Source organism: Neophocaena asiaeorientalis, unplaced genomic scaffold (assembly GCF_003031525.2).
Source record: "Neophocaena asiaeorientalis asiaeorientalis breed wild unplaced genomic scaffold, Neophocaena_asiaeorientalis_V1.1 scaffold1013, whole genome shotgun sequence".
Classification (NCBI taxonomy): domain Eukaryota; kingdom Metazoa; phylum Chordata; class Mammalia; order Artiodactyla; family Phocoenidae; genus Neophocaena; species Neophocaena asiaeorientalis.
Genome location: NW_020174348.1, coordinates 181,842 through 203,456, shown reverse-complemented (window position 1 = coordinate 203,456; position 21,615 = coordinate 181,842). Strand labels below are relative to the sequence as shown.

The 21,615-nt window shown below is 38.0% G+C and overlaps 1 protein-coding gene across 1 annotated transcript in view; it reads right to left on the bottom strand.

Moving 5' to 3' along the window:
• The window catches only part of LOC112407024 (focadhesin-like), a 223,269-nt gene that overhangs the window by 38,889 nt on the left and 162,765 nt on the right, over nucleotides 1-21,615 (bottom strand). The window contains 6 exon segments of the mRNA XM_024756153.1: nucleotides 3,891-4,013; nucleotides 5,549-5,668; nucleotides 7,452-7,599; nucleotides 13,594-13,683; nucleotides 16,948-17,186; nucleotides 19,701-19,817. Coding sequence (XP_024611921.1) covers nucleotides 3,891-4,013; nucleotides 5,549-5,668; nucleotides 7,452-7,599; nucleotides 13,594-13,683; nucleotides 16,948-17,186; nucleotides 19,701-19,817 — 837 coding nt within the window.

Genomic DNA, 21,615 nt, shown 5'->3' with positions numbered 1-21,615 from the left:
TGGACACAAAAGCACAACCCGTATATATACTGTCTACAAGCGACCCACTTCAGACCTAGGGACACATACAGACTGAAAGTGAGGGGATGGAAAAAGATATTCCATGCAAATGGAAATCAAAAGAGAGCTGGAGTGGCAATACTTATATCAGATAAAATGACTTTAAAATAAAGACTGTTACAAGAGACAAGGAAGGACACTACATACTGATCAAGGGATCGATCCAAGAAAAAGATATAACAATTATAAATATATATGCACCCAACATAGGACCACCTCAAAAGATAAGGCAAATGCTAACAGCCATAAAAGGAGAAATTGACAGTAACAGAATAATAGAGGGGGACTTTAACACCTCACTTACACCAATGGACAGATCACCCAGACAGAAAATTAATAAGGAAACACAAGCTTTAAATGTCACAATAGACCAGATAGATTTAATCGATATTTATAGGACATTCCATCTGAAAACAGCAGATTACACTTTCTTCTCAAGTGCACACAGAACACTCCCCAGGAGAGATCACATCTTGGGTCACAAATCAAGCCTCAGTAAATTTAAGAAAATTGAAATCATATCAAGCATCTTTTCCAACCAAAACGCTGAGATTAGAAACAAATTACAGGGAAAAAAACATAAAACACACAAACACATGGAGGCTAAACAAACGTTACAAAATAACCAAGAGATCATTGAAGAAATCAAAGAGGAAATCAAAAATACCTAGAGACAAATAACAACAAAAACACGACAATCCAAAACCTATGGGATGCAGCAAAAGCAGTTCTAAGAGGGACATTTATAGCTATACAATTCTACCTCAAGAGACAAGAAACATCTCAAACAAACAGTCTAAACTTACACTTAAGGGAACTAGAGAAAGAGGAACAATCAAAACCCAAAGTTAGTAGAGGAAAGAAATCACGAAGATTAGATCAGAAATAACTGAAAAACAAATGAAGGAAACAATAGCAAAGATCAATAAAACTAAAAGCTGGTTATTTGAGAAGATAAACAAAATTGATAAACCTTTAGCCAGACCCATCAAGAAAAAGAGGGAGAGGACTCAAATCAATAAAATCAGAAATGAAAAAGGAGAAGTTACAATGGACACTGCGGAAATACCAAGCACCATAAGAGACTACTACAAGCAACTCTATGCCAATAAAATGGACAACCTGGAAGAAATGGACAAATTCTAAGAAAGGTATAACCTGCCAAGACTGAAGCAGGAAGAAATAGAAAATATGAACAGACCAATCACAAGGAATGAAATTGAAACTGTGATTAAAAATCTTCCAACAAACAGAAGTCCAGGACCAGATGACTTCACAGGTGAATTCTATCAAACATTTAGAGAAGAGCTAACACCCATCCTTCTCAAACGCTTACAAAAAATTGCAGAGGAAGGAACACTACTAAACTCATTCTACGAGGCCACCATCACCCTGTTACCAAAACCAGGCAAAGATACTACAAAAAAAGAAAATTACAGACCAATATCACTGATGAATATAGATGCAAAAATCCTCAACAAAGTACTAGCAAACAGAATCCAGCAGCACATTAAACAGAATCCAGCAGCACATTAAAAGGATCATACATCATGATCAAGTGGGATTTATCCCAAGGATGAAAGGATTCTTCAATATACGCAAATCAATCAATGTGATACACCATATTAACAAATGGAAGAATAAAAACCATATATTTTTATGTTTTGCAAGTCCTAGCCACGGCAATCAGAGAAGAAAAAGAAATAAAAGGAAGACAAATTGGAAAAGAAGTAAAACTGTCACTCTTTTCAGATGTCACAATACTATACACAGATAATCCTAAAGATGCCATCAAAAAACTAGAGCTAATCAATGAATTTGGTAAAGTTGCAGGATACAAAATTAATACACAGAAATCTCTTGCATTCCTATACACTAACAATGAAAGATCAGAAAGAGAAATTAAGGAAACAATCCCATTCACCACTGCAACAAAAAGAATAAAATACCTAGGAATAAACCGACCTAAGGAGGTAAAAGACCTGTACTCAGAAAACTATAAGACACTGATGAAAGAAATCAAAGATGACACAAACAGATGGAGAGCTATACCATGTTCTTGGATTGTAAGAATCAATATTGCAAAAATGACTATATTACCCACAGCAATCTACAGATTCAGTGCAATTCCTATCAAATTACCAACGGCAATTTTTACAGAACTAGAACAAAAAATCTTAAAATCTGTATGGGGGCACAAAAGACCCCGAATAGCCAAAGCAATCTTGAGGGGAAAAAACGGAGCTGGAGGAATCAGACTCTGTGTCCTCAGACTATACTACAAAGCTACAGTAATCAAGACAATACGCCACAGGCACAAAAACAGAAATACAGATCAATGGAACAGGATAGAAAGACCAGATATAAACTCACACACCTATGGTCAACTAATCTATGACAAAGGAGGCAAGGATATACAATGGAGAAAAGACAGTCTCTTCAGTAAGTGATGCTGGCAAAACTGGACAGGTACATGTAAAAGAATGAAATTAGAACATTCCCTAACACCATATATAGAAATAAACTCAAAATGGATTAAGGACCTAAATGTAAGACTGAACACTATAAACCTCTCAGAGGGAAACATAGGAAGAACACTCTTTGACATAAATCACAGCAAGATCTTTTTTGACCCACCTCCTAGAGTAATGGAAATAAAAACAAAATTAAGCAAATGGGACCTAACGAAACTTAAAAGCTTTTGTCCAGCAAAGGAATCTATAAATAAGACGAAAAGACAACCCTCAGAATGGGAGAAAATATTTGCAAACGAATCAACATACAAAGTATTAATCTCCTAAATATATAAACAGCTCATGCAGCTCAATATTAAAAAAACAAACAACCCAATCAAAAAATGCGCAGAAGATCTAAATGGACATTTCTCCGAAGAAGATATACAGATTGCCAAGAAGCACATGAAAAGCTGCTCAACATCTCTAATTATTAGAGAAATGTAAATCAAAACTACAATGAGGTATCACCTCACACCAGTTAGAATGGGAATCATCAGAAAATCTATAAACAACAAATGCTGGGGAGGGTGTGGAGAAAAGGGAACCCTCTTGCACTGTTGGTGGGAATGTAAATTGATACAGCCACTATGGAGAACAATATGGAGGTTCCTTAAAAAACTAAAAACAGAATTACCATATGACTCAGCAATTCCACTACTGGGCATATACCTAGGGAAAACCATAATTCAAAAAGACACATGCACCCCAATGTTCACTGCAGCACTATTTACAATAGCCAGGTCATGGTAGCAACCTAAATGCCCATCGACAGACGAACAGATAAAGAAGATGTGGTACAGATATACAATGGAATATTACTGAACCATGAAATGGAACAAAATTGTGTTATTTGTAGTGATGTGGATGAACCTAGAGACTGTCAAACAGAGTGAAATAAGTCAGAAAGAGAAAAACAAATATTGTATATTAATGCATATATGCAGAATATAGAAAAATGGTACAGATGAACTAGTTTGCAGGACAGAAATAGAGACACACATGTAGAGGACAAATGTATGGACACCAAGGGGGGAAGCAGGTGGTAGTGGTGGAGGTGGGATGAATTGGGAGATTGTGATGGACATGTATACACTAATATGTATAAAATAGATAACTAATAAGAACCTGCTGTATAAAAAATAATAATAAAATTCAATTAAAAAAGAAAAAAAAAGTACATGTGTCTCTTCCATTTGAAATTGCCTATTTTTTTATGGTTAAGCTATATATCTTGGCAGCACCTATAAATGGTCCAATAAAGTAGCTCTTTTTCCTTTATAAAACTATAAAATAACATGCAGGAGGTCCTTCTACCTCTGTTAGAACAATTCTGATCCAGGCAGGGAGCAGTTTGTTGCCCAAGTCTTCAGCTTTTCCATGTCCACACACAGACAAACCATGAACTATGTTTCCTAATGCCAGGGCAAAACCTGAAGTCTGTTAAAAATAAATTAAAAGAAGAGGTAAGAAAAAAAGAAGAATGGCACAGACCAGGAACGTTCATATACAGCAAAACAAGCACATTTAAGGGCTCCGTTTCCTATAGACACATTCTGTTTCCATCTGAAAATCAGAGATTTGCAGATTTTTAAAATCTACACCAGTCTGCAACAGAAACTGCAGTCTAATTGTATGGAATTTGGCTTCAGTAAGTGGTTTATTTTAGGAAAAGAATACTGCACTACTGATTGACTTGGGTCAAACAATCCAAATTCTAAGAGGAGGTTAGGGTGAAAACACCAAGGTAAATCACCCAAGCCCAGTCAACCCCCAAACAAGAGGAGAAAATATTCTATAATGAGCACAGCATATGCAAACTTCTATATTTTGGTGTTTGCAAAATCTATTCTTTTTTTTCTAATTTTACATTAATTTAATTTTATTTTTTATTGAAGTATAGTTGATTCACAATGCAAAATCTTTTCTGACTGTAAGTGAGCAGGCATACAACCATAAAATAATAATAATACAAAACAGCACAGGCTTAAAACCTGGACCGAATCCTGCAGTAACCCACTATGGCCAATATTAAGGCTTTGGAGAAATCTAAAAAACAAAGAACTGAGCAAACAAAATACAAACAGGGAAATTCTAGAGCCTGTGTGATCAGAGGGAACATTTTTGTTTCAATTTTTTTAAATTATGGTAAAATACACATAACATAAAATTTACCATCTTAACCATTTTTAAGTGTACAGTTCAGTGGTATGAAGTACATTCATAATGCTGTGCAACCATCACTCCCATCCATCTTTAGAACTCTTTTCATCTTGCAAAACTGAAATTCTGTACCCATTAAACAATAATTCCCCATTCCCCCTCCCTCAGCCCCTGGCAACCACCATTCCACTTTCTGTCTCTATGCTTTTGACTGCTCTAAATACCTCATATAAACAGAATCATACAGTGTTTGTCTTTTTGTGACGGGCCTATTTCACTTAACATAATGCCCTTGAGGTTATCCACGTCATAGTGTATGTCAGAATTTTCTTCCTTTTGAAGGCTGACTAATATTTCAGAGGGAATATTTTAAGGGTATTTCATTTAAATTGCAGGAATCTAAATTTTCTTATATATTTAGTCACGAGCAGAGTTTCTCTGCCTTGAACTTGCTGAGGCTTTACTTTATCAGATTACTCTATGTATTCCTATCGTTACGAATTTTTGTTTCTAGCCTTACATAACTCTTATATTCCCTAGCCACGTGTTTTAAGATTTTATAAATACAGAGCAATAGCTGGAGAGACAGTAAAGACTTCCGTACTCAGACCAAAAAAGAAAAAATGTCTATAGGGGATAAAGAGAGAAAAAGATGTCTGTGGATACTGGCTATAGCTGTGGACAAGACAAGAGTTAGAAGTTCCTCAGTTCCAGGCACAAAACATACCACATTATAGTCTAATTCAGAGTAAATTAGAATTAAGACTTAGCAGCAGCCTGAGACCCACTGAGAAATAACCAGAAATTCCAACCTGCTGGTTGTTCTCCACTAACAGTCGAAGCTTATTCATAATATCTTCAGCCTCCAAAGCCTCAATAATTCCGGTACTGAATGCGGATGTACATACACAGCTGAGGGTATAGGCAAGGACCTGAAAAGAAAAGACAAGAGAAACACGTGTTTTCATGAGGGGAAATAAAAGAACACGGTTTAGTTGAAACGAATATTTTGTCAAACTTATCCCTGGCATAAGGATTGGATTCGAGTATACCCACTATAGACGTGGCACTGTTCTGCTGCCTAGCTTATAGTTCATAACAATATTATGAGATGGGGGTCATTAGGGCTACTTTCTGGATAAAATCTTCGAGGCTCAATTACACATAGCTAGCAAGTGACAGAGGCGAGATTCACACCTGGGTCTTTAGACGCTAAATCAAAACGTTCCCTCAACAGCAGAAGTAGATTTTCATCACCAGTGGATACTACTAATGGCCATGTGCTCTGATCCAAGGCCAAACTGGAGAGGAAATTCAAAGCACTCACGTGTTTCTACTCACTTCAGAGCACTTGTGTGATTTTAATAAGCAAATGAATAAATAAATAGATGAATAAATGAACAAATTATAAATTTTTTTTAAATGTTGGGAGTAGAAACAATACTTGAGTGTATATCCCAAATTGACCACTGACTGGCTAAGTAACTTCAAGCAAGTCACTCCAACTATTTGAGCTTCCATTTGTCCAAATCAAGGTTATTCATCCCTCCCTGCTACCTTGCATTTTCATGATGAATCCCTTCCTCACAAAGATGCTGTTAAGACAAAGTAGAAATGTTCAACTCCTCACACTGATTGATAACAGCATTAAAAAAAGAGGCAGTTTCTAAGGTAGAAATTGGATAATAAAAATCAGAGGGGAGGAACAACCGAAATTGCTTGCTCGCGGCCTTCTAAATCAAACCATCAAGGCAGACAGATGCATCAATTATAAAAACCTTGCTTTCATTTATTAATCAAATTGCTCCGTGGTTGTAACATTTTCTCCTTCGGCTTAGAAAAAACATGTACTTTCCAACTGTGCTCTGCACTGCTTTAAAAATGGAAATGTGGTGCATGTCTTAGAACAAAACTGCAACCCTCTGTGCCCCAAAGAAATTCACTGATTCAACAAGTCCTATTGCTGAAAGCAGAGGAGCTGAGCAGGGAAACACAGCAGCCATTATGTGCTCATCAATAGCTCGTGGGCAGGCCGAGGGAAAATAGGATCTGCTCTAATGAGACGGAGAATCTAGTGAGGCCAAGAGGTCGGCCCAGGCTCCTCCCAGAGAGAAGAGCCCTGCAGCGGCGCGGCTTCACCTGGGCTCACAGACACACAGGTCTTAGATGTCCTGCTCGACCCAGTCAACACACAGACCAGAGCCCAGGATCCCAATTCTGCATATTTTTACACCATCACAGAAAAATCTTTTCATTAAGTGTGGTGAAGGGAATTTCCTCAATAATTTTTCATGCTTACTGACATTAAAAAAAATCAAATGCCTTTTCGATCCACAGTTTCTTAAGCTTACTCCTGGCCATTTCTTAAAGTTATACTTGGATGGAGGTTAATTCTAAAAAATCTCCATTTAACCTTCCTCCAGAAATTGCAGCTCTTCTTAGAAACTGCCTTCTAGTGCTACTGAGTTAGGTTTTTGTATTCATTAAAGGCTCTTATATGCCACATGTAAGTCTAACTTGATTTAAATAGCTGCACTATTTGAAAACCTTATGATCTAATGTAGGTTGTTTGCCACTCAGATTTTCTCCTTAGCCCAGCTGAAATTGAGGGAGGATTTAATTTCAGAGTTACCAAAACAGGAGAAGTAGAAAATAAGCAGCAAGAGGAAAACAAAAGCCAGCAGAGGGAAGGAAACCGGAACGTTGGTCTCCTACCTCCTGAAAGGTTCTGCTCTGGCCCCCGCTGTCATCCAGGTACACGGAGAGCTTCCGAAGCGAGGCTGCCACGTGAACTTGCGACTCTGTTCGGCTGCTGTGGCTCATGAGGGACAGGACAAGTCCAACTCCCAGTACACAGCCCGTGCTTGGATGCCAAAAAAAGATGAGGAGTGAAAATCCTAAGAAATCCACGCCATTGCTCTTCACTTATCATGGGAGTTACCAGTGTTCTACAACCCGAGGTAAGATGGCTGGATTCTAATTCTGCTGCCTGGTGTACAGGTGTATTCCATGACCAATGCCCCCCACCCCCGCCAATCAAAATGTGTCCGTGGCCCATGCCAGTGCTATGTACCCAATGGAAAAAACAAATAAATACATGAAATAGTTTGACAAACTCTGTAAGAGAAGGAGGCATAAAAATTAGTCAAACCAGTTCTATCTCTGCACTTAGAGAAATGCCGTGGTCCTCTCTCCACTGACTGCCCCCCACCAAATCATGCTGAGTGCACTATGATTAACTGCATAAGGAGAAAAAAGCCTAAATTTCAGGATATGAGCTGAGGCCATCTGACTAATAACGGGGGGAGGAGGGGCACATAAATGCAAGGCATAATTACAAGGTACTGCTAAGTGCTTCATGTTTCCTAGTCAACTTCAACAAGTGGAATTTGTCTCAAAGAAACTGTGTATTTGTCTGTGTACAATGACATTAATCCTCTTCTCCGCTCTGATCCCTCCGAGTACCACTGGGTCAGAAGAGAAAATGGACAAATGACAGGCTTGTCAAAAGTTACCCCATGTGACAATTCAATTGGAATCTTGGGCTTTGTGCCCCAGTTCTCCTGAAAGAATACATATCCATTTAAAGAATTGTTCTCCCAGTAAACTTCTGGTTAGTGTGATAAGATAAATGTGGCTTGGGGGTAATTTTTTACTCTTTTGAAAAAGTTTTTATCATCATTGTTGTTTTTCAAGTTGAGGAAATGCTGACTTTTTCAGAAATCATCCTCACTCTGGTTTGGCTTGCCTCTCTTCCTGATATCTACTGCTTAAGAAGACATTCCAGGGCATTTCTCCAATAACATATTTCAATGCCCGTATGTTATGTCATTTTGCTCTTATATAGCATCTATCGCTTTGGCTGGCGTCAAGACCTTCACATAGTTTCTTGAACATGTTAGTTACTTCCCCTAACACCTCTGTGCCAACGGAGCCTCCACATCCGATAAGAGATACCCAAGAGGATGGAGAGGCTACAGGATTTGCTCAAGGTCATGCAGAGAGTTTCCAGCAGAGCATGGACAGAAGACAGGGTTTTTTGATTTCCAACCTTCTGTTCCAACTGCCAAACCCAGGCCCCTCCCGGCACCCTGTGTGATGCCATGATGGAATGATTATGAGAAGGCAACATGTCTCAGATGTGTTTTCCTAGGTTCTATTGCACAACAATCTGGCATTAGAAAATCCTTTGTCAGGAAGCTACTGCAGCAATAATCCAAGTCAGGCAGAACTGCTGTTCCTGCTTACATGAACTTAACAACCAGCTCAACTAGCATAATGCATATTTCAATGAGTTAAATCAGCGTCTAACATCTGAACACTGTGTGCTTTTGAGACAAATCACATTTCTGAAAGAGGAAAGGCTGCTGCTGATTAGAATGGATTTAAAGTCTTTGTTTTCATTTAGACTCTACAGGAAAGGTTTTTTTTGGCCATCTTTCTATATTGATGCATATGAAAACCTGAAATCAGACCAAAGATATAGTTAGACAAATATCATTTAATACTTTAAAATTTAACTTTTGCTCCCTCTTTAATTATGTAACTGCTATTTATGCTTAGGATTTCAAATGTTACTTCCTCAGGGATACATGCCCTGGCCCAGCAGGGAACCTCCTTAATATTTTCCCATAGTACCTTGTACTAATTTACTTCAGACAATTTTAATGATATACTCCGATGAAGATTATCTGGGAGCTGATTTGATTACTGACCACATCCTTCACTAGCTTGCAAGCTCCATGAGGGTAGGTACCTTTTCTGTTTTTTCCTCACTACAGTATTTGTGGCACCTAGTAACACTGCTTGACAGGGAGAGGCATTCAACCAACATTTAATGAATGCTGAAGAACTGATCAAATTCTCTTTAGTTTCAAGAGAATCTAAAATGGAGAGAAAAATCTATAGGGGGGAACCCCCTCCCAAAAAAAAGCCAAGGCTTGATTTTCATGTTCAGTTGGAGGCAAAATTTATGAGTGGTAAAATTCACTGAATATATCATCCAAGATTCAATCAAGAAAACTCGATTTCTATTTTTTGCCTGACTAATTTAAGAAAGAGGTGTCAGGTTTATAAGGCAAAAAGATTCTTCTCAAAGCTCATTTAACTACTGGGGTTCATCTTCTTCAAATAATAGACAGGTCTTGCTTTTCTGGCTATCTGGGCACACAAAAATCTCTATCCCCTGGACTGAAGCTCCTCTTTCACCATCTCAAGGCACACGGGCACAAAGGTCTAGAAAAAGACATCCCAGTTTCTAGTTTACATTTACCTAAAAAATATCACAGCAGAATTATTCTTGGGCAAGGTTTACAGTCACTAACGATTCTATTCATTTGGTTATTAGCTGACTGTTATGATATACGAATATACAGTCTAACTAAGTACATATGGGTGCCAACAAAAATACGTTAGATTGTATGCATCTATTGACCATCTGAACTGTTTCCTTCTACTTTGTCTAATTTGTTCCAGCATGTACCAAGAAGGTAGTCCTAAAGCTTCATTCCTGATGTTCCCTGCTGACTTCCAAATCTTCTACATTTTAATGTGTGTATCTTTTGTCCTAAGTCTTAAAGATTCTTCTAGGTGCTTAGTTCAGCATTTCTACACATTTCCCTCATTCTAGCTTCACTGTTCTACCAGCTCTAAACCAAGAATAACTTGGGCAGAGATAGCTTTCACATCTTTCTGTCCACTGAAAACAAAAAGGACTTAAGTGTTGGTGTCCTGAACAGATGAAATAAATTGTGTTAGATATAAAATTGAGGTTTGGGAATTGCTAACATAAATCTCCTATAAGAATACTAACAAACGATAAAGAGGATGATATGCCCCATTATGTCATTACTTATTTGAATCTCTTATCCAAGTGTATTAAAATATCACTGGCAAAGGAAATTCTGAGTCTTAAAAGCTATGCTCATAATTCCGATATGTGTGTTGCTATATCAACTGGGACATGATATATTTTTCTAAAATTAACCAGAGATGAATCTTCAATTCCCTAGTTTATTGTAGGCTATTCTGCAGATTAAGTACTAGGCCATCTAATAATTAGTTCTAATAACAGTTAACATTTGTATAGTGCTTTGCCCTTTACAAAGTGCTATACAAATGTTATCATATTTGTAAAAGCTCAACAGTAATTAACCAATGCTCAGGTCATTGATGGATAACATGACTAGTTATGGCTGTGAAGATTGAAATGGTGTAATACATACCACTAGATGGCAGCAAAATGTAAGTGATAGGACCCCAAGCACCACACCAGGTGCTCGGTTCTCTCAGCAGGGACACATCCATTAAACCAAGGAAGCGTGGTAAATTTGCTCTGGGTGAATTCTATCACTCGAGGTAGCAGGCTCTCAGATCTATTAACTACCTTTGGGTAACGCCTCCGATATTTCAGGTGAGAGAGGACTGCCCCGGACTCCTGCAAGCTCACTGGATGGGCGAATACTTTATGCTATGAACCAGGTCTGGGCCTAGTTAGAATCTCTCTTCTGCTTTCAATGATAGACAACATCCACATGTCAGAAAAAATAATCAACACCACACTGTCAAGTGTCAAACTGCTTTCTTTCTACTGAAATGTGTTCTCCATGCTGTGCTAAGCAAGAGAAAGCAAGCTGGTTTTGAAGTCAGACTACCTAGGTTTCTCTCCTGGCTCTGCCACTTAGTGCGTGACCTTGAACCAGTCTCCTATTTTAGACTCACGTTCTTCATCTGTAAACTGAAGTGATGGTGACTCCTGCTTTAGTATCAATATTTGGGTTGTAATCAGGGCTTAATTACATGAGAAGCGGATGTGAAAAGGCCTAGCAAAATACGGCGCTGCTCAGTAAGTATTAGTGGAACCCAAAACCAACGAGAGACCTACCTAAGCGTGGACACCCACAAAGCATTAGAAATGACAAAATACTAAACTTCATTAACTAGGAAAAACACAATTTGGAGAGAATAGAGGGAGGGTTTCTTGAAGGACCTGGGCTTTTAATTGGCACTGAAAGGCAAGCAAGATTTACTAAATGGACAGGAAATTTCTGATGACGCTATTCTACTTGAATCTGCAGGCTCAATCCCCTATGGAGGCCCACCTTTCCTTCTCCCAGACACATGTTTATTAAGAAGGTAAGAATCAAGAAAGAAGGTAAGAATGAAGAAACAAGAACCTTGTTAATATAAAAAGTTAATTTTAAAGTTACATATGCTTAGACATATGAAGGTTGTAAATGCATAAATGCCCATACTTTGGATAATTCAGTTATCCGCGTGGCCCTCCCTTCACTCAAACAACCTTCCTGCAAACTCATGGAGCTGATACGTGAGAGTCACTCCTGATTGTTCTAGCTGGCTGAAAGTGTGCAGCATGTTAAACACCATTTTCTCCCCAGCTTTATAATACCCTGAGCTACAGATATGTTGGACACCTTGGTGGGAAGGCAGGAGAAAGAAGGAAGAGGGGGAGAGGGGAGAGGAAAGGACAGAAACTTACCTTACTGCTTGGCTGTAAAAGGCAGCACCACCAACACATGAATTAGGCTCAAAAAACTCAACTCTTCACCGGCCCCCTGAACAGTTAAATGACCCTATCCCTTCCATTAATCATTTTCTAAATTTAAAAGACTTGAATCATGCCACCGAACTCTCTTTGCCCATACTCAAAACCACATTCTTAACACGTCATTTCATCTCTGACGTGTTCAACTTTAAAGTGTGATAAAGTGAGTGCGTTTCAAGCATTCTTATCCAACCTTAGACTGCATGTGAAAGATCTCATAACTACCACCTACTAAGTGAAGATCTGACTTTATTTACACATGATGAAATACATGATACTTGTAGTACTTCTACCATTTATGCTTTTGTTAGTCTGAACTTAACAGGCTACATCCATGAATGTAACTTTAGATCATAAGTTCCTAAAGACCAGAAATTTAAACACTGAGTTTTTTGGCAAACACTGATTTAACTCATATTTGAACAGTGCCCATTAGAGCATGAAGTAAATGAGTTAATAAATTGGAGGTTAGTGCTTATACTCTGTTGAGTTTCCTAGTAACTTCAACCCCAGAAGATCCAAACCTCAAGTTCCAAAACATAGGGAAGTCCAAAAAGGTACAATCCAGGTTCTCAATGGTGTCAATATTTCAGAAGGCCTAATGAAACAACATGTTTTCCCACACAAGCCACATGGATGAGTTAAAACATTCAATGTCTCACTAAATGAATATGTGTAACACCATTTTGTTTTGTATTTTCTGATTATTCCTTTTTGTTTTTGTTGTTTTTCATGACTGGAATGAGAAAATAAATTAACTCTTAAGATATTTAGTTTAACAGACAAAATATCTTAAAAGCATGAAGTTTGCGGGGAGAAGGGATCTACTAATATTGAGGAGGTGGGGAACCTCTGGTGTATCCTCTGCTTGTTTCTATTTTGATTCCTCTGACATTAGATTTCATAGGGAAATCCAAATCATGAGTCAAAGACTCTCTTAGTCAAATCAAATTGAAAGAATATTTTCAACAGATTTTAAAAAGGTTGTCATACATACAAGTCCCCAGATAGATGCCTCATATGGTAAAGTACAAGACAGAATCTAAGGTATGGGTAACTTAATGACAGCCACAAAATGACATTTGTTGCTTTGTATGGAAACAAACTGCCTATTTCTGAAACATGGGCTTCAGAACAAGTGAGCTTTAATTACAGATTTTTTTATTATTACTGAAATCTCTACACAAAGGAATTCAAGACCGGGTCCTACAAATATTTCACCATAGAATGTAAAATTTATGGCAAAGGAAGAACCAATCTCTGAGTATCAGACAGGGAATGGAATCAACATACTTGTATTCAAGACTAGTGTCAAAGCAGCAATTTTCCAGGGCATCCAAAGACTTCATCAGAAGAAGGTTCATCTGTTGGCCAGATATATCACTGGGTAAAGACCAAGAGGGAAAAATGAATTATTTAAAATCATTCAACTGTCCAAAATATTTACTATGTAATATTTTGCTCTCAATATTTTATTGAAAATGCATTTCTTTAAAAAATATATAAAAGTGGCAAATAACAATATTGATGATTCACATATATTTTGTAGACAGAGAAACTGAGTCAGAATTTATTCAATAATTGGGTTTCTGTACATTATAATCACTTGCAAACCAATAAACCCTAAAACTGCTACTTTTGCATTTTCTCAGCTCATTCAAATTTTAAAATCACTGAAAAATAAGAACAAAGCTCAGAATTCCAAAAAATTATTTCTAGGAATGCTAAGGTGATTTTCTTCAGAATATTTACTAATCCATTAAGCTGATATTATCAATAATCATTCCAAATCTTTCTTGCAAAGACTATAACTTCTGATTTCATGTCTCAAATATGGAAGTTTTCAGTTCTATTTTTTTTTTTTTTTAAACGGGGGTAAAACCCAGCCCTATATTTTTCTGCCTTTATACAGTAACTGATGTGGTTTTTGTAATTGTCTTGGTGAGAACTATGACTTTTAGAGTAAAATAAAACTTAAAAGGTAGGTCTACGTCTGTCTTTTCAGGCAGAGTTGTGGGCTTCATCACTGACACTTTATTATCAAGGGGTCCCTACATGTCAGCTCTCCTGCTGCTGCCTCAGACCATGCTGAGTGGAATGCAGCCCCAGGAATGCCAGCCAGCCAGAGCGCACTTTAAATAATATCTTCTCCAACCAAGACTATAGTGGTTTTGCCTGAGGTGAAGGAGTACATTTTGCAATGAGAAAACACGCACACAGGTACACACAATTTTAATAGCTTTAACTAAATAAGTCCTATTATAGTTGTTCTCTGGAGTAAAATGTACTTAAATATCCTAAACAAATGCTAAAGAGATCCTACTAGTATCCTCTGGGAGTTATGACAGAAGCAAGCTTTGGAATAATATACTTTTCTGAATAAATTCTAGACTGGAATTTAAATTCAGGAGATTTTTCATAAGCCTCAGCAAAAAAATTAAAATAAAAAGAAAGATGGATTGAACGTCAAAATTCTTTTCTACAAAGTGATTTTTCATTCTTGATACCAAGATATTGTCCTGATCCTATTCTCCTAAGGGGCCACTTTGGGCTACTTATTTGATGTCATTGATTATTCTGAGTTAGTAGCCCTCAAAACACTTACTTTAATCTTAGAAAAATAGAAATTTTCTCCAAAAATGTCATTATCTGGTGAGACTGTCATTATCTAGTAAAATATTTATTAGTACTAAAAGGCAAATATTTCAGATTCCTCTGCTCTATGAAATTAGGAAGGTGGGAACCATGAATAATTATATTAATGGCTGCAGTACTAACACACCAGGCAGAAGGAGAATGCTATCAAATACAGGATCATTATGGCAAAGTTAAAATCTGCAGTTATTCTGTGGGCAGTCCGCCTCAGGAAGAGCTTCCTGGTGTCCTTCCCCAGGGTTTCCTGCAGGTGCAAAGTCAAGTAGGGTAGATAGGGGTGGAAGGCAATCTAGGAACCAGAAAGGATGCTTTAGGGGAATCACCATAGGTTTCTCCAGGTAGCATAATTAAATTAACCACAAATGTAAGCTTGTCAAGCCCTAAAACCAGCAGCATCTCCTCCTAAACTAAGGAAGAAGGGAGCCAGAGCCAGGATAGAATGAAATGAGTTGCCTGGAATTAAACTGCCATGGCTCATTTTTAGTTGTAAAACAAGTAGCTTGAAAAGATACTGAAGAAAGAACATGAACACAGATGGTGAAGAGACCGCCATTTGTAGCATAGAAGCAAAGGGGGAAAAAAAATCACTTTCACGTTTTAAGTCTATAAAAATACTTTGTGTTCTGTCCCACACACAAGACATGTAACAGTCAATTCACATGCGAAGGGCAGCCTTTTGTTCACGTCCAGAACCAGGCCTGTGTATACTAATACTGGTGAATAGAACAAAATGAATATTCTGGAACTGTTTCATTTATGATCACAAAGACTAAGCCAATCTTCCCAAATCATCCAACAGATGTTTCCAAGGGCTGAAAATGATCATCTGAAATACAGTATTTCCCTAGATCAATAGCAGTTCTCATAAAGGTTTCACATATGGATGTTTGCACAAAACTATGTAAATTACAAATGTAAACTTAACCACTGGTTTCAAACAGAGATCTAAATATAGCATAATATCACCCAATTTACCCACATCAACACCATTTCTTGCTTTTGGACAGACAATTTCTGCCAACTAGGGAAGCTTAAGGACAGCTAACATCAGAACAGAATGCCTCTCCCCACAATCCCTACTATTTCCAGTGCAGGAAAATGGGGCTGAAATTCCAAACCAGTGACATCTAAATATTCATGATCCCCAAATACTCATGTTGTACCACAGTACTATCAATCTGGATATATAAAATTCTAAGATCGGTAATAAAATAAAGAATAAATATAATGAGCAACAAAACTAAAGTAGATTCGTGCACCAGAAAACTCAGTGGAATTTTCCACCTGGGTCTTTGATATTCTATTAGCTCCATTCAAGAGTAAAGCTAGCAGTCTAAAAATGAGCAATCAAACTGAATAAAGCACACAGTATAATATGCAGAGATTAAGACTCTTTAAGGATTACGAAAATGTAGCCAGGGCGCAGGATAAAAGCAATATTTAACACTGGGTACATGCAGTTCTCAGGTGATTCAGTGATTCCCGCACCCTCAGGCACAGGGGTACCCCGATCTTTTCCTCCCATTTTATAGTGATATCAACAAAGAATAAGTAATTACTTTCACCCTTATAAACCTGAGGGAAAAAAAGAAGCTTTTTAAAATTTATAGCACCATATGATTACTTTCCTCATGTCTACTACACATGGCTTTCATCTAAGCATGAAATGATTTTCAAGTAATCAATCACTTTAAAAAGAGGAACCCTTAAAATGCATTAATGTCTATGTGATGGTATTTTAGAGAGACAAATTCATTCCTAAAGGAGAATAAAGGATCAAGGTGCACATCTCAAAAAGTTGAGCACCACAAATTGCTCAGATATAATGTGTGTCTGTGTGTGTGTGTGTGTGTGTGTGTGTGTGTGTGTGTGAGAGAGAGAGAGAGAGAGAGAGAGAGAGAGAGAGAGAGTCGGGGATGGGGGGAGAGAGAGGGACAAATCCTCCACGTAAGTCACAAAGAGGAAAAACAGGAATATTTTAATAAACTGTACCTGAGTTTCTCCTCACACAAGCGAGAGAGAAACATCCCCAAAGCGAGGCCCATGTGGATTTGCACGGCTTGAGACTCATCAGCACTTGGTTTCCCAGGTAACCTGGCAGTCAGCATGTTCAGGATTTCCTCAACCTTCTCTTTGCAAGAGATAATGAAAACTGGCACAAGGAGAGACAAAGCCGTGGCGGCCGCAGAACGTGCAATGGCACTAGCTGTGTTTTCACCAGAATAGGATTTCTAGGACATGCCAAAGAAAGAAAACAGGGGGTTGGCCTTTTGTTTAAAACATGAAGGACGCACACCTATCACAAAAGCGCTATACAACAGTACAAGCTTCTCCTAAATCCACCCTTGCCACCCAAAAAATAAATTTTTTTTTAATAAATCTATTTCTGTGTTTACCTACGGGTTACCTTCTTACTCTTAGTAAAACAATTTGCTACTAAGCAATCGGTTGACTAATAATACCCTTTTAAATTTGAAAAACCAAGTTATAAGTGTCTCCTTTTAAAGGGTGTGAATTCCCTCACTATAAAGCCTGAAACAATATCAGTGTTTGCAAAGCCTACATGTGTATATAATGAGAAACCCCAAGTGAAGCTATCCAAGCTTGCAGAAACCACCAAGCCACATCATAAATGTCCAGAAAGCCAGGAGTTTTCTGGGAGAGAAAAGAAAAGGGGTTAGGGTGAGGGCAGTTCAAGTTTAGTTACAGAGGGATAAGTGTAAGTTTGGCGCAGGGATCTATTGGCAGATCTCCCAAAATTTTTGGTGGGAACGCTTCCCAGTAGATGGATTATTTCCTACAGGGGGTTAATTCCTTTTAATTAAAAAGGAAGTTGAAATCCTAAAAGCCTCTGGTTACAAAGCAATAACCAGCTATTCAAAATGAAACGGAGAGCTCTATATGCTCCTTTCCTATATGTAATTATGGGAAAAGAAATGAATAACAACCCTAATAAAATGACAGGGCAGCTGAATGTGAACAGTTTCCAAGAGAGTCCTGTGTTAGAGAGCTCCACCAGACATTATATAATTTATAAATGTGTCTCAAGTGGGGAAGAAAGACCGTTTATCATTCCTCAGTATCACCCACTTCAAATTTTCAGACACACCATAAAGGCCGTGTTGTCCCTTGCAGTCAAAACACATTAAAAAGTGTTTTTAATTCTATACTCGTTTGCTCTCTAAGCTTTAGTACTTTAAGGATAAAAAGCAACATGAACTAAGGGATTCTTTAAGTTAATATAGCACTATTACAATGACGATACTACTCAAAATGACCCAGCTGCTAAGACAAGGGAAATAAAGAAAGTAGCTTTTGAAACAGGGCTTTGAAAAAGTATAATAATGCAAGAATCACAAAGGTAAGAGGCGACCCCGAGCTGGCTAGTAAAGACATCATTCTTATTGGATTGCAAGAACTAAGCAGCGCTATTAGAAGTCTAATACAATATCCCGTCCTGCTGAATATCTGAACCAGACAGCTACTGCAAAGACCTCCATATAAGTTAACAAGGTTTTCATCCATCATTAAAGAAATAAGAAAACTTCTGACAGAAAACAAATCATCGTAAACAAGGTACTTCTTTGAGCAAAATCTACCTTCCAATTTAATTCTAGGTTATCTAGTAAGTCATTTTTTGTCCTCAGGTGTAGTAAAAAAAAAAAACCTAGTTCCAGACCCTAAGCCCCAGATGGATACATACCAGGTCCTCCTAAGGGCAGGAGGACAGAGGCACACAAAATGTTGTACAAGGAAGACCTAAGGCAATGAAGTTTCAGGCTAAAATCATGATCTTAGCAACAGTTCAGGACTTGTGCTATATTTTAATTCAAATCAACTGTAATCCTCTGCCACTCAGCTGATTGTCCCATGATCCCTATAATTCCCTAAGCAATGGATAGTGATAAGGCAGAACCAAAATAATTCCATGCAGATACAGAAATAAAGCATGCACTACAGCCAATAAAGGGAAAATGAAACCTAAACCAACAAAGTGTGTTTTCAATTTGCTTCAGATCTTAGCATATAAGCATGAAGAAAGAGAATGACTAAGTAACAGGTGCTTTTTTATGATCAACAATATTACTTTGTATGTATAGAGCATTTCACATTTTCAAAACATTTTCCTGTAGATTATATAATTTGATCCTCACAATCTTCTACGAAGTTGGCAAAGCATTCATTTTTAGCTTCATTTTACAGGAAGGGAAAATAAGATGATAGGTTAAGTGTCAGGTCAACAGTCACAAAACTAATAAGAGGTGAAGCTGGGGCTACAATCACTGTAGTTAATATTGCTCAATCACCTCATTTTATAAACAAGGATACAGTGGTCCAGACAGATTAACTGAACTTCCCCTGGTCACATACTCTGCAATGAAAAGCACTAAGACCAGAAACTCACGGTCCTCCGTCTTCAGCCAATGTTTATTTTACTACAACTGTAGCGCTTGACTCTGATTACACATCAGAATAACTTAGAAAGCTTCCAAAATGCTGATACCCAGGACCCATTCCCAAGCAATTACATCAGAGGTGAGGCCTATACATCAGTATTTCTTTTTTCAATATGTGTATATATATTTAAAGTTCCCCAGGTGACTCTAATGTACAGCCAAGGTGGAGACTTATATCTAATGTATAGCTAAGGCTAAGACTTACACTATATTATGGATTTCACATGAACAATTGATATAAGAATCAACGCTTGAGTTTTCTAACCATTTTTTATTTCTCGAACTTACATAATAAAACCAGGAGAAAAGTTGTCCTCTGGGCTGGTAATGGCTATCGACAATGACCAGAAGAGTATCAAACACCATGGAAACCCACACTTCCATTGAAAGGAAATTAGGTTGAACCTGCAGATGAAGGGAAACATGAAATGATAATGGGAAAAAAGAAAAAACCTAAACTTTATTTCTAGAACCAGGGTACAACCTTCTTCTGTATGAAAGAATGAAGTGCTGTTATTAAAAACTAAACTTCACCTGCCAGGACTGCATGAAGTAGATAGGTATTTGACAAATACACATCCTCACCTGTGCCCCAATGTGAATAAGACTTACCTTTCATACAAGACTTAGCAGATGTGAGAGGATGAGGGCTGCAAAACAGAACAGATCTGGGAGCTCCTTAGAGCTCTCCTGTGTTCAGTGAGGGTAACATGGTGGTTAAAGGGAGAGATATGCAGAGAAACCAACTCAAACTTTCTCATTTCTGACTTGTCATTTCAATAAAGCAGCTGACAAAACGTTTTTACCATCTCTAGCATTTCTGCTTACTATCACTATACTTATCACTGAAGAATCATCACATTTGCCTAGCCAAGTAAGTAAGAAAACATAAATGATCTTCCGTTTGGAAAAGAAGAGGAAAGAGAATGCAAAAAACAAAACAATGACAACAACAAAACCCAGCTCAGTAAAAAGAGAACTTGGTTTTAAAAAAAAAAAAAAATCATTCATGAGGGACTTCCCCGGTGGTCCAACGGTAAAGAATCCACCTTCCAATGCAGGGGACACGGGTTCGATCCCTGGTCGGGGAACTAAGATCCCACATGCAGCGGGGCAACTAAGTCTGCGTGCGTGACAACTACTGAGCTCGCACGCCTCAACGAGAGGGCCCACGTGCCGCAAACTACAGAGCCTACATGCTCTGGAGCCCACGCGACACAACTAGAGAGACAAAAAACCCACACGCCACAACGAAGAGCTCATGCCCCACAACTAAGACCTGACATAGCCAAAAAAATAAAGAAAAAAAAAATCATTCATGATCATGGATGTCAAAAAACATTCATTAACTCACACGGTGCAAACTATAAAGGTCGATGCGGTGTTAAGAAACCTTGGAATTAATTCCTTGAATCAGAAAAGACCTTCTTCTTAAGATCTTTAGTTGTTGGTCAAATGCAGATTTGAATGAAGTTTGAAAACTTCAACTTTAATCAAATAATGACATCTTGAGTTTATATTGAGTAACAGCCAACGGCAAGGTTATCAAGAATAAAAGCAAAGCCCCATCTTTGGCTTGTGAGGCTTCTCAATGTTTTGTGTACTATGTGCCACAACACAGGACAAAGGTTGTGGGAATAAAGAATAGAAGGCCCTGGAGCTCAAACTCTGAGCTAGACCTCCAGTTGTTACTGGGGCAAATGACCTTTACAACTGGTAGTCTGACATAACACCAAAACGAAGGGATCCTAGGAAAGCATGTTTACTTTTTAGAGTGTAGGTCTACCTAGCATGTTGCCTCTGCTAAAGTATTCCACGGCTCTTTCAAAGACATGAAACATTTCCACTCTAAAAAATTTTCATCTTTCTCATTATTAAAATAAGATTCTGGGCTTAAAGGTAAATTTTCATATGGTAACTAACTACATTTTTATCCTTCATGCAATAACTCCTTGGCCTCCTTCCCTTCCCCACATGTAATACACATTTGTAGCTTTTGCCACACAGCATTAGGGTAAGGGTAAGAGCACCCTCTGGGGAATTCCCTCCTCCATGATTTAAAGCTTGGTTAAATGCTCAATCAAGCTACTCATCCTACCCTGCTGAAGGTGTAGGCATGGGACCCACGGGATTCCGAATCTTAAGTGAGTGACGCAAAGACAGTAAATGACTATAGCCGATCCATCCCAGTAGGGGTGGTCTG